The sequence below is a fragment of the Perna viridis genome, chromosome 4 (assembly GCF_037379345.1).
Source record: "Perna viridis isolate PV_CMFRI_1.1 ecotype Kerala chromosome 4, ASM3737934v1, whole genome shotgun sequence".
Taxonomy (NCBI): Eukaryota; Metazoa; Mollusca; class Bivalvia; order Mytilida; family Mytilidae; genus Perna; species Perna viridis.
In genome coordinates, this window is record NC_142448.1 from 20,723,128 (window position 1) to 20,735,483 (window position 12,356).

The 12,356-nt window shown below is 31.7% G+C and overlaps 1 protein-coding gene across 2 annotated transcripts in view; it reads right to left on the minus strand.

Annotated features, from left to right (window-relative positions):
• The window catches only part of LOC148619271 (tuberin-like), a 51,341-nt gene that overhangs the window by 9,919 nt on the left and 29,066 nt on the right, over positions 1–12,356 (minus strand). For both annotated transcript variants that reach the window (XM_088578978.1, XM_088578977.1), the window contains exons 21-34: positions 11,236–11,425; positions 10,867–10,960; positions 10,064–10,166; positions 8,508–8,620; positions 7,115–7,276; positions 6,372–6,799; positions 6,018–6,172; positions 5,094–5,274; positions 4,319–4,366; positions 3,488–3,510; positions 2,187–2,759; positions 1,689–1,775; positions 1,028–1,214; positions 378–517 (exon numbers count right to left, since the gene is read on the minus strand). In XM_088578978.1, the coding sequence (XP_088435104.1) occupies positions 378–517; positions 1,028–1,214; positions 1,689–1,775; positions 2,187–2,759; positions 3,488–3,510; positions 4,319–4,366; positions 5,094–5,274; positions 6,018–6,172; positions 6,372–6,799; positions 7,115–7,276; positions 8,508–8,620; positions 10,064–10,166; positions 10,867–10,960; positions 11,236–11,425 (2,484 nt within the window). The remainder of the gene's footprint in view (positions 1–377; positions 518–1,027; positions 1,215–1,688; positions 1,776–2,186; positions 2,760–3,487; positions 3,511–4,318; positions 4,367–5,093; positions 5,275–6,017; positions 6,173–6,371; positions 6,800–7,114; positions 7,277–8,507; positions 8,621–10,063; positions 10,167–10,866; positions 10,961–11,235; positions 11,426–12,356) is intronic.

The window sequence follows — 12,356 nt, forward strand, 5'->3', positions numbered from 1 at the left end:
TTAATAGGATAAGCAATTGGTTATTCATGAATAACCAAAATATTATCACTCATGCCAAGAATGCTTGAGGATTTAACTCGTGTGCAGAACAGGTTCTGCACACTTGTTAAATCTAGGCATTCTTCGGCACTTGTGATAATATTCTGATTATTCACTCTTTCCAATTAATTATCCTATCAATATCAGGCTATGGCAAGAACCAAACTGATTCCTTTTTCCTAGTGCTGTATCAAACAAAAGTGAAAAATACTCAAACACAATGATTATTGATAGCTACAGGAGTAGGGGGGATTTAAATGTCTACGATGTAGAAAAGTACTTTGATTCCACCATGAAAAATGACATTTAAAAGAAAAATGGGAGTAAACTAATCAAACCTTGATTGTACCAATCCTATAGTCTTCACCACTCTCATTATACACTATAGTCACATAGTCATTTCCTATATGTAACTTCTTTGCATTACAGTTAGGATCTGATTCCTTGTTAGGCATCAGAGTAGCCACATGGAATATCACTGTAAAAAGTAATCTTAGTATTACTTTCAATAATATCATTAGGACAATTGATTTGGGCAAAATAAAGAAGTTTCCAGAATAGAAATCAGGAATTCTGAAGTCAGATTTTCTTTAATGGTCAAAAGTGAACTTAATCACAAAAAGGTACTACTTAAAACATTCTAATAAGAGCTCATGGTTGAGAGACTTAGATGTTATTTCTACTTATAAATGATCAGTGTAACATTTGAACACTATTGGTCCTTTTCCAACAGATTAAATGAATCAGGGCATGCATGCTGATATGACATCAATCCACTTGAATCATACCATGATTGCATAATTAACATTAAAGTCTAAATTTACTCAAAAAAAAAGATAATAGTGACTATAGCATGTAAGAAATGCTCAGTTTAACATAGATCTTTATATACATAAATGTCTTTCAAAATTCATCACAGTATTTGGGAGACCAAACAAGCTTCAGACAGTTTTGATTTTATATTCTCTACCATTATTTAGGTACATACCATGCATTGTTTCATCTTGCCAACCATAACAGTATTGGCCATCACTCCCATCACTATTAAGACCACCTAGATATACCCTATTGGGGTCGCAGTCACTCAGCCGTATCAGCTGACCTAATCCTTCAAGGAATTTTAGATACCTCTCAGAACCAGACTGGTTAGAAAGGATGGACTGTACATCTTTAGCCTGAAAAGTACACAATATTTGTACAAAATATACAACTTACAACGAATATTCTCCCATTAAAACTTTTGATTAACCAAATATGCAATTCTATACACAATGTTCAAGAACAAGTTGTGTTCAGTAAAAAAGTACTCTTCAGAACACCTTAATTTTGCTTCCAGTTTACTTCTTAAAGAATTAGCAGGAAAACTGTGAGCAATGGCTCATTAGAAATACCCCCGGTTTTAATCACAATGTAAGAAAAACGAACAAATGAGGAAAAAGTCCTTGGTAAACAGGAAGTTGAGACGAGAAATTGCCGAGAAAAGTGTGACGAAAATTTCAACTTTCAAAATATGAAGAAAAAAAAAACAACAACAAAGTCCTCGTTAAACAGGAAGTTCTTATCAAATTTTTCCAAAAATAAATCCCACCATTCCACATACCTACAGGGCATAATGAATCAGAAATTGAGAATCTGCCTTTTTTTCTAACCTGATTATTTCCAACATAAATTACTCCTATCTTGTGTTGGGCAAATGGGAAAATTCTATCCAACATGTTAACTGATCTCTTGCTTGCCTGAAAAACAAGTTAGAAACAAACTTCAAATATTATTAAAGACCATTTACAATTTGTATGTATCCAAAATATTTACTTTGTTATATATATGATTCTTGTAATACAGGGAAGAGTTTCAACTGAATCTATACAAAACTTAAGATTTCAGCTTGTTTTACTTGACATATGAGTGGTCACAATAAAACACCCCAATAAGACGGATACCACAGGCTTCAAAACATAACTGTTTCAAATTAGTAATAAGTTTTAGAAAGATCTCAAAACAAGTTTCAATACAAAATTGAAGCACAAAAAAGGAAAAGTTACCTACATATTTTCCCATAACAAAATTAACATAAACATAAATAATAGAGATTACAATTGAAGGGGGACAACTGTGATTATTTGGAGTAAAAGGGAACATGAAAATACCTCAGTTTGTGGAAGTAAAATTGGCATTTCCTGTCCAGCATGAAGAAGTCCACTAAAATAAAGCTGAAGGAACACAAAGCTGGGACTATTACCACCCTTCCCAGAATCCTTCACACCAGTCTTTTCTTCATGACCTCTATCTTGTGGAATAACATTTATTGTGTGTCCTCTAGGTTTCCTAAATGCAGGGAGGTCAGGAACCTCATCATGAGCTGATGATTCTGAGCTACCTGGTGACAATGAATACTCGGCAGAGTGTGCTAGGTTTAGTTTACTGGATGAACTAATGACCTCTGAACTTTTTGAAGTTAAATTAGTTGGTCTAGAAGCAGACAAATGGTTTCTATCCATACTTGTTGAAATACTTGTTCCATCAATGCCAGCTTTATGCAAATGAGAATCTGAGTCATGATACTGTTTGTTTATATCGGATAATAGTTGTGTTTGTAGATCCTTCTCGCTAGAATGGTTACTTCCTGTTTCCAACAAAGATGGTGAAGACGTACTTCTTTTCAACAATGAAACAATTCCATCATTTTCATTAGTACTGGTATTCTCCTTGTATGTATTGTTCTGTAATAAAAAGGAACATGTTTAGTACAGGTTTGTCTAAGCATCATGCAGAAGGTAGTCAATTGCCTATTTGGTATTTAATCCTAAGTATTCTATACCAGACTTTTTTTTAAATATAACCTTTAATTAATCCCTGCAATGTTTGTTTCCCAATGAATGCAGTACATTACAAGATAATTTATCACTGTTTATTGTGTAAAATGATGTACAAATTTTCATGGAATATTTTCCTGTACATTTTCATAAAGATACACATGAATCATTAATTATCTACTTTTGCCTTATCCTTAGGTTGAGCTATATTTCAATCTTAAATTTGTAAGGAAATTAATAAATATTTCATTTTTAGAAGAAACAAAAATATGCTGTTACATGTAAGCTCTACTCCATGTTATGCTCTTGTTAATCTTTTGATAAGACATCAGCTGATGGAAGTCATATCACAAATGCAAATTTTAATTTACAGCAATGCACAAAAGTATTGTTACATGATTATTGTACATATATCTTTCATCTAAAACCATTTACAATGTTTAAGAATATAACACCTATAATACCTGTTCTTCTGGTGATTCATTTGCTGTTTATTCCATTTTAATACTTTAAATTGGCAAAAAAAGAGGGTATGAATGTTTTACCCAATACAAGTTAGAGTTCGTATTAAGGTTGTATAATGCTTTTTTCCTTTCAGTGTTGCTAAAAAGAATAGTTCTATCAAATATACTTACTTGAATATCTACACCATTTTCTTCTGAAAAAAAAAAAAAAATAGTGACTCATGATAAATCAATATTGCTTAATTCTTAAACACCTCAAACACATTGCTGTCATCACTTACAGAAAATACTTTCTTCACAGATGAATTCTACTTCAAATCTATAATAATTCTACAAAAGTGTTTCAAGAAAACTAAAAGAACACTTTAAATAAGTATAATGCAACCTCTATTCAGCAGCCTATGGGGATTGCAAAAGTGACCTCTCAAGAGAGGTGACCTTTACACAGAGGTTTAGTAAAATGGTAAAATTTTCAAAGTCCGAAGTGAAAAGTACACTAGTTGTGAATTCATGCTATTTCAACACAAACTGTTCATAATTTCCTGTTTTATGATGCTTTTGTTTTATATCTCTGGGATCTTTATTTTCTAAATCATCTGATATTTCAACTTTTCTATTCAAAATCTGTATGATCTGAGTTTTTCCAACACCCATGGCTCCAGCACTTTTTCCACTTATCCAGTAAAGATTGTAGGTTTAATCAAGTACCAAATGTAGACACAAATAAACGACTGTTATGAACAAACAATTTTTTTTAACATTAAATGCACTACTACTGTCCACATTAATGAGGTGGCCGCTGAAAAGAGATAAATTATATAGGAAAACAATGCCAAAGGATCAAAATGGGTGTACAATGAATGTGACTGCTGATTTGAGGTAGCTGTTCCATGTTCCACTGTAGTCATTTTTTTTCAACATCATGACTATAATATTGGTTTTTATGTAGCCATTATATTTCCACATCATAACCAATCTTCATTGTTTTTATACACTACTCACCACCAATTTTGTTATCTTCATCAATCAGCACTTGAATATTGTCAGCACCTGCAGAAAGTAAATAAATAATTAAGGACATTCAACCTACAGTAACTCGTATCCTTGTTAAAGCACATAAGTTGATATTACAAACCATGAGAGACTTATGGGATAGAAAGATAACCACATCACTGTAATGTCATGTTAGTAAACTCAAAGTTTTACTTTAAAGGAGACATTTATCTGCAAAAGTAGTAAAGAAAATTCATCACAAGAGATAAAAGGATACAAGGCTCATCGATGATTACTGTAACATATAAAAAAAACAACATACACAACACTTTACCGGAGGATCTATGGTGTTAGATGAATTTTGTTCATACAGAGAAACACAACACGTCAAGATCACAGGCTATACACAACACTTTACCGGAGGATCTATGGTGTTAGATGAATTTTGTTCATACAAAGAAACACAACACATGTCAAGATCACAGGCTATACACAACACTTTACCAGAGGATCTATGGTGTTAGATGAATTTTGTTCATACAGAGAAACACAACACATGTCAAGATCACAGGCTATACACAACACTTTACCGGAGGATCTATGGTTTTAGATGAATTTTGTTCATACAGAGAAACACAACACATGTCAAAGTCATAGCACTATACACAACACTTTACCAGAGGATCTACGGTGTTAGATGAATTTTATTCATACAGAGAAAAACACATGTCAAGGTCATAGCCCTGTACATTAAAACCACATTATATTATATAATAATACATACATTCTGCAAACAGACCACCAGACGATCCATGATCTGAGGGGAAGTGTTGATCATACAATGTGACATACTCCTCCTCCCCTAAACTGTCGACATCAATCCTACTGGTTAGACTGTCAAGGTCAGGTTGTTTGTTGTTCCGAAAGTTAGCAAACAGAATCGTGAAATCATGCAGTTGTGAATCCTAGAAATAAAAACAAAGGCTCTGAATGAACAATTAACAATATTGACATTGCTGAAAAGGAAAGTTGATTATCATACATAAACTGAAACATACGATAAACATATCACACATAATTCATGATGGGTGATAACAAAATTACAGAACTTATATAGTTATGGTTCACCTGTAATAAATGTGTCAGCAAAACAGTAAATAATAAAATAATTAATAATTTATTCACAGGCCAGTTTGCATTTCAACAGCAGACAGTTGTTTATCCCAGACATCACCTTTTGTCACTGGATGGGTGTTAATTGGTTTGTACACACATCAGACAATCGGTGTCATTGAATAGAGCAATCTTTAAATCTTTAAATCTCCACCAGTAAACTGACAATGTGTAGGGTAATAGAACACATAAATGTAGACAACTCTTAGAATGCATTGCTATTTTTCACAAAACTGGCCATCCCTATAAACATGTCATTCCCTCTTGTCCTAGCGGCGTCACACTTGGAGAAGTTTCACTGTATATCAAATTATCAAATGCAAAGATTTTATAATTATTAAAAAATATTTACATCTTATTTGATAAAATATTTCTTAACTTGAAAATACCAGCTTTTTCACAATTTTTTCCTTAAAACTTTACAAGAGGCATAACAGCTACAGACATTCCAAGCAAATGCATTTTGTCAATTAAATAAACCTACAATAGAAGACACTGTTGTATCCTACTTATGATAACTACTAATCAGACAGACCTGAAGTGAAGTGAGTGATGTTTCATTCTCAATCCTCATCATCCAACCAGTAACACCACTTGGTGATCTAATGTACACTTCAGCCCATCCTGTACACCAACAATTACACTGGTAGTTACTGAACATTCTACCATCAGCTGACTTGTTCATTGGACCTGTATGGAATATAATATACCATATATGCTTATTCATAGTACTGGAGATGATCTTTAATAAAAGTCTCTCTTGATTTTAATAAAATAAAAAATATTTTACTGTTATCAATCTCCAATATAATATATTACTTAATAAAAAGATTTTTGTATAATATAGAGAGAAAAAGGAGGAGTGACTTTTAAACAATTTAGACCTTACCACACAATATGGATTCAAGATTTTCACTTTCAAATCCAGATTTTGGAGTGTGTTCTGTCAAAGAGGATCCTGTCTGTACTCCAATGCCTTGATCAAGCCCCTCCTCCATATTCATGTCATCTGAGAAGGAGAGTCTTGATTGAATACCAATGTCATCAATACTTGATTTGGTGTTATCAATCATTGATGAACTCCTCCCAACATAAGCTGATCTATGCCGTCGTCTACTACTACTTGGAGTTACAGGTGTCTTTTGTTCTGTTGGTGTGCCTTGTTGTGTGTAGTGTGCTACACATTTATCACACAATGAACCAGGGTTACTATATTTAGCACCATTACCACCACTAGTTGTTATGGTAACCAGTTTGTTGCCAAGTATCCAGGTTTGAGATTGACCACCTTTTAGTAAAAATTCGGCAACCTGTGACCTTGAAAGATACATGTAAATATGTCCAAATTAAACAATTAAATTATACCTATGTTCTTGTACTTAATATTTTCTAGTAATTAGCTAATAGGACAGTGATGATTTTTAAAATCACAAAATCATTCAAATACATCATAATGAACTAAATATGACTTGTTTTATACTGTATAATGACTTTCTTATAATTTGTAGTCTCAAGTAATTTGATAATTTGAATCTGAATTCATTTTTTTTTTAAATATAGCAAACATATTCAAACATTAATAAAATATCTCAAACAAATAAGTAATACATGCATATACTTAAAAAAAATTACCTTTGTGGTACAGCATTGTAGTTGGCAAATGTGTATCTAGACATGATATCCATACATGTCTCTGTCAGCTCTCTATGGAATACAGACATCTTTTCCTCGATAGGGGGAGAAGGGATAGTGTGCTTGGGAGATGTTGTTCCTGATGCTGCTCGCCCCCTCCTACTGTCAAAACAGAAAAACAACTTCAAAATAGTATAATAAATTTCTATGTTCTATCAAAATAAAGAACATTATCGTACTTTTCTTGTGATCAGTTGATTATTTGGAGTCACCCAACAGTTTTAGAAACTAAATGCCAAAATTTGAACTTTTCATATACAATCCAACATATTTTCTCTTCCCCTATCACATTTTAAACAGCTTTATGTCTCTCTGAAAGCTATTTATCATATATTACACATGGAAGTTTGAGATTACAGATTATGTTCTTAAGATTAATGATGGAGGTCATTTTCTTTCCACAAGTAATAGACTTTTTGTCATTCAGTTATCTCGATATACAAATCTCAATATACAATCAAATTAGAAACTCAAATATCTAGGTTGATTTTCACTAGTTAAATAAAAAGAATAATGATCTATTCTAAATCAAATGCTCAACAGACATTAAAAGGATCCTGAACAAAAAGTGATCTAGAAGTTGTTCAAGGTAACATATTAAGGAATTCTATTTTTTTCAACTTAGGCCTAGGTATTCAGGTACAATTTGCAAACTAAATGCCGATGCAGTATATATAGGTAGTGATAAGAACTAAGCGCCGATGCAGTACATATAGGTAGTGATAAGAACTAAGTGCCGATGCAGTAGATATAGGTAGTGATAAGAACTAAACGCCGATGCAGTACATATAGGTAGTGATAAGAACTAAGCGCCGATGCAGTACATATAGGTAGTGATAAGAACTAAGCGCCGATGCAGTAGATATAGGTAGTGATAAGAACTAAGCGCCGATGCAGTAGATATAGGTAGTGATAAGAACTAAGCGCCGATGCAGTATATATAGGTAGTGATAAGAACTAAACGCCGATGCAGTATATATAGGTAGTGATAAGAACAGAAACTGTCAAATCAAACATAAAACAATAATTTGATTTCCTTTCATTATTGACTGTATTTCTCTGATATAGCAACATTCAAAGTATATTCACAATAATTGTGTTAAAAATCACAATACGTTTATCGCAAAGTTAAACCAGTTACTTTCATGTTAGAAAAAATATGTTCTGAAAAAGTTGTATAAATTCATTAGACAAATAAATAGTATTTTATCTCCTGGTATAATTGTTACTACTGTGTATTTGTGTTGTTTTTATGTTTTGTATTTCTCTATAACATTGTAAAACTGGCTGTTTGAGAATAAAAGTTTTAAACCATAATCATATGTGTCCTTACCTTTTCATAACAGATTCATTAATAGTAGCAGACCTCCCTCTCTCTGACGAGTCCTGATTCAAATGACTCAAAGCATTATCTTCAAACTGTTTCAAAACATTAGCTTTCAGCCCCTAAAATATATATTTCAAGCAATTAAGTATGTCTGTTAATAATCATATTAATTATTATTCTTCAAAGGGTATAAAGCTATCAATACTGCCCAAAAATATGAACTTTGTTGTAATAACATAAAACTTGTTCATAACATAGTAAAATATACAAATATAAGAAAATGTTTACTGCCATTAGTTCATTGTAATGACCTCATGATGGTGTCACCATTATACCTTAATTGACAAAAACTGCTGAAAATTTAAATTTTGCTGTTTTTTTTTTTTTGACAAACTTACATCCAGAAAACTATGTCCACACCAAAGAAACAAGTCCACATTTTCACATATGATAAACTATTTAATAATGAATGTATTCACTAAATATGATTGACTGATTGATTGTTGGGGTTTTATGTCCAAGCAGCAATATTTCAGCTGTATTCAGACGATCACTAAATATGAAGTTGTTTCTTTAGTGTGAACACCATTTCCATGCCAAAAATATTACTGGAATGAGACCAAGTACAAAATTTACACAGTATCTAAATTTAAGTCAACTTCATGCAATTCTTTTGTCCTTTTAATGCAAGAATAAATGGATGTCTTATTGTTATCTCATTTCTTATGGATTTCAAGTCCATAAATAGTCAAGGATACCCAGTGGATTTCAAGTCTTCAAATTCACAATTAAACCTTTCAACAATGCATAATTGATTTTCAGTTGCATTTTATGCTTAATACCTGCCTTTATCACTCCTTCTCCTTTAAAGTACAAGTGAAGTACAAAACTTGATTGTAGTTTGAACAAAATTGTGTTCAAAGGGAGCAAACTCTTAAAGCTGCATTAGCTGCCAAATTTGTTCAGTTTTGATTCTACTGGATTTTGCTGATTCAATGAAATAAGTTTGTTGTAATGCAATTGAAGCAATTAATGTCAATAATACCTACAGAATATTGTGAAAACTACATTTTTAATCAGAGAAGATCGATAGGTCTGATCTAATTATTTTTCGCCATTACTTTCGAAGATTGCTGACAGGACATTCACCAGGGTTAAAAATACTTTAACCTTGGTAAAAAAAATAACAATAACAGATACCCAGGTAAGCATGTGTCTTGTTTTTATTTTATTCCATCTATTTCAAATAAATAATGACCATATTTGAGCTGCATTATATCACAATACGTAAATTTCAAAAGGATCCTTGCGTTATAATCAAACTTCTTTCTTTTATGGCTTGCATTTTATTTGTGGGTATCAAATGAAATTGTACAAGAAAAGTACAATTTAGTACAAATAATTCAAATTTAGGGTATATTTCCAAAGAAACAAAAAATTAAGAAAATGACAGCTAATGCAGCTTTAATATTATCAACATTTTGTGTAAAAATACAAGTTAGTAAATTATACAGCTAAACTGCCAAACTCAACATAAAGTCAACATAAATTATACTATATACCTTCTGAATGAACTTTACAAATCCTTTCCTAAAAGGAATACGACATCTGATGAACCATATAGCAATAACGTGATGACCCAATGACACTGTATAGTGACTAAACCTAAAATTAAATTTAGTCTGCTAGAAAATTCATTTGGTATATATCTTGAAGAAATAAACAAACAAACAATAAATATCTACATACTGCAATATAAATTTTTAGGCCTGGTTATTTAAAAAATTTAAATTGAAGAAATAAACAAACAAACAATAAAAATCTACATACTGCAATATAAATTTTTAGGCTTGGTTATTTAAACAATTTATCCGATGGACAAAAATCTTCCACTGGGTAAGTCTAGTACATTCTATATAATATATCCAGTGGATAAAGTTTTGGACAACCTGACCCTGGTCATTAAGTATTCTGTTGTGTTGTAGTGGTATGGAAGCAATACCTGCAGTAGACTTTACATTCATAAATAAAAGCACAAGAAAAAATTATAAAAAGACTACAGTAATATTGTATGCCTAAATTTATCTTTTTCTTGACATCCTCTATAGAATTAATTTTATGAACTATGAATTCAATGTTGCATACGTTTATTCCAAATTCCCCAATTAAAAAAAATGCCACATATTTTCCCAATGAAAAAGGGATGAGGTAGTTTTGAAAAAGGCCAACAATATCACTGGACTACATACTTTATAATTGTAATTAATTATGTTCATAATAATATAGTTTTGGAAGTCAAGTTTCTCAGGTAGAATCCTTTCCATACCAAGTAACCAATAATTCTAGTTACTATTCTCCTACTTACTTGAAAGGATTTGTGTAAGGTAAGGCTATTGCAAACACACTCATGTATTCATCCTCTACAAAGTTGGCATACATCTTTGGTAAACGTACAATACCTACAAAATTATGGCACTTCAGTCAAATCTGAATGATAAAAGTCCTTCATTTTTAGGCAGCTATAAAGAATTCATAGAGCTAATAGATAAATGATGTACGTAGACCTTTATCTTTACTGTAACAAAGGAAAAATAAATTTCATGTCAGTTTAACATGATATCACATAATTTAGGTTTAAGTCATCACATGAAATATGTATAAAATTTAACAAATAAATCATGAATATCACATGAGCTATTTCCCATCTATCTTTCTTTTTAGATAAAAAACCTACTAGAGAGAAATGCTAAGACTGGAATAGCCATGTGAACTGTAGCGGAGATCTTAGACAGCTGTAATAACACCGAGGGAAGGTTCCTCATCATAACATCCTGCATCTCCAACGTACAGATTCTCAGTGAATTGGTGCACATCTTGGAACATTTGGACACCAATCCAAACTGTAAACACCTAATCAGTTGTCTCTAAGGACCAGAAAGAAAACTTTTACTAATCACAATATTATTATAGGAAAACCTAAAAATCACAATACAGAAAATACTTAATATCATTGTACACAATACTGTAAATATATTAATTTTTGGGGTGTTACAATTTTTGCTATTTTCACAATGGACAGATAAGTGTGAAAAATTGTACCTGCATATTTATATTTTTAAAACTATTTAAGGATAATCAGTTTTATACCCCTGATTATGGTCACATGACAGAATACACTAAAATAAGGAACTACAGAATTCCAAGCAAAAACCAGGCAGTGGGCCGCACATGACAAATTTTGTTTTAAAAAATTATTCACTTATTTCATACTGTGAAAGTACTATTGTTCATGTGGTACCAATTTTTGTGGCTTTTGTGGGTAGGCCAAACCACAAAATCTGGGTTCCAACGAAAAGGAGATTTCAACTGATGTGTACACTGAAAACCATCAAAACCACAAAATCAAGAATCAACGAACTTGTATTTCTTCCCTAATCCAAGCAAATTGGTACCCATGCATTAAAGTAATTCACAGTATCACATTTGCCTTCTTTTTCAAAGTTGAATATTGATTTCTGATTAAATGCAAGGATAAAAGAGAAATGAATTATGTAGAAAGTATTAACTTCATTGAAAAAAGAGAGATAACTCTTTAATTTGAGCAAAATTTGGTTGCTCTGTAAAGAAATTTAAAAATCCCTTTCTGAGCCATTCATTGTCCATTTAAAACAAACTTATTACTGTTTGACATATATGTTGTTTAACTTTACATTGGAACAAAAAATTCAGCAGGATAAACTTTACCTCATAATATCTGCCAGATATTTACATGGACAGCTTCTTGATAAGTTTATTATAATTTAAAAAACAAGTCACGAGTAAAATAAAACAAAAATCAACATTTAAAGAGAGCCA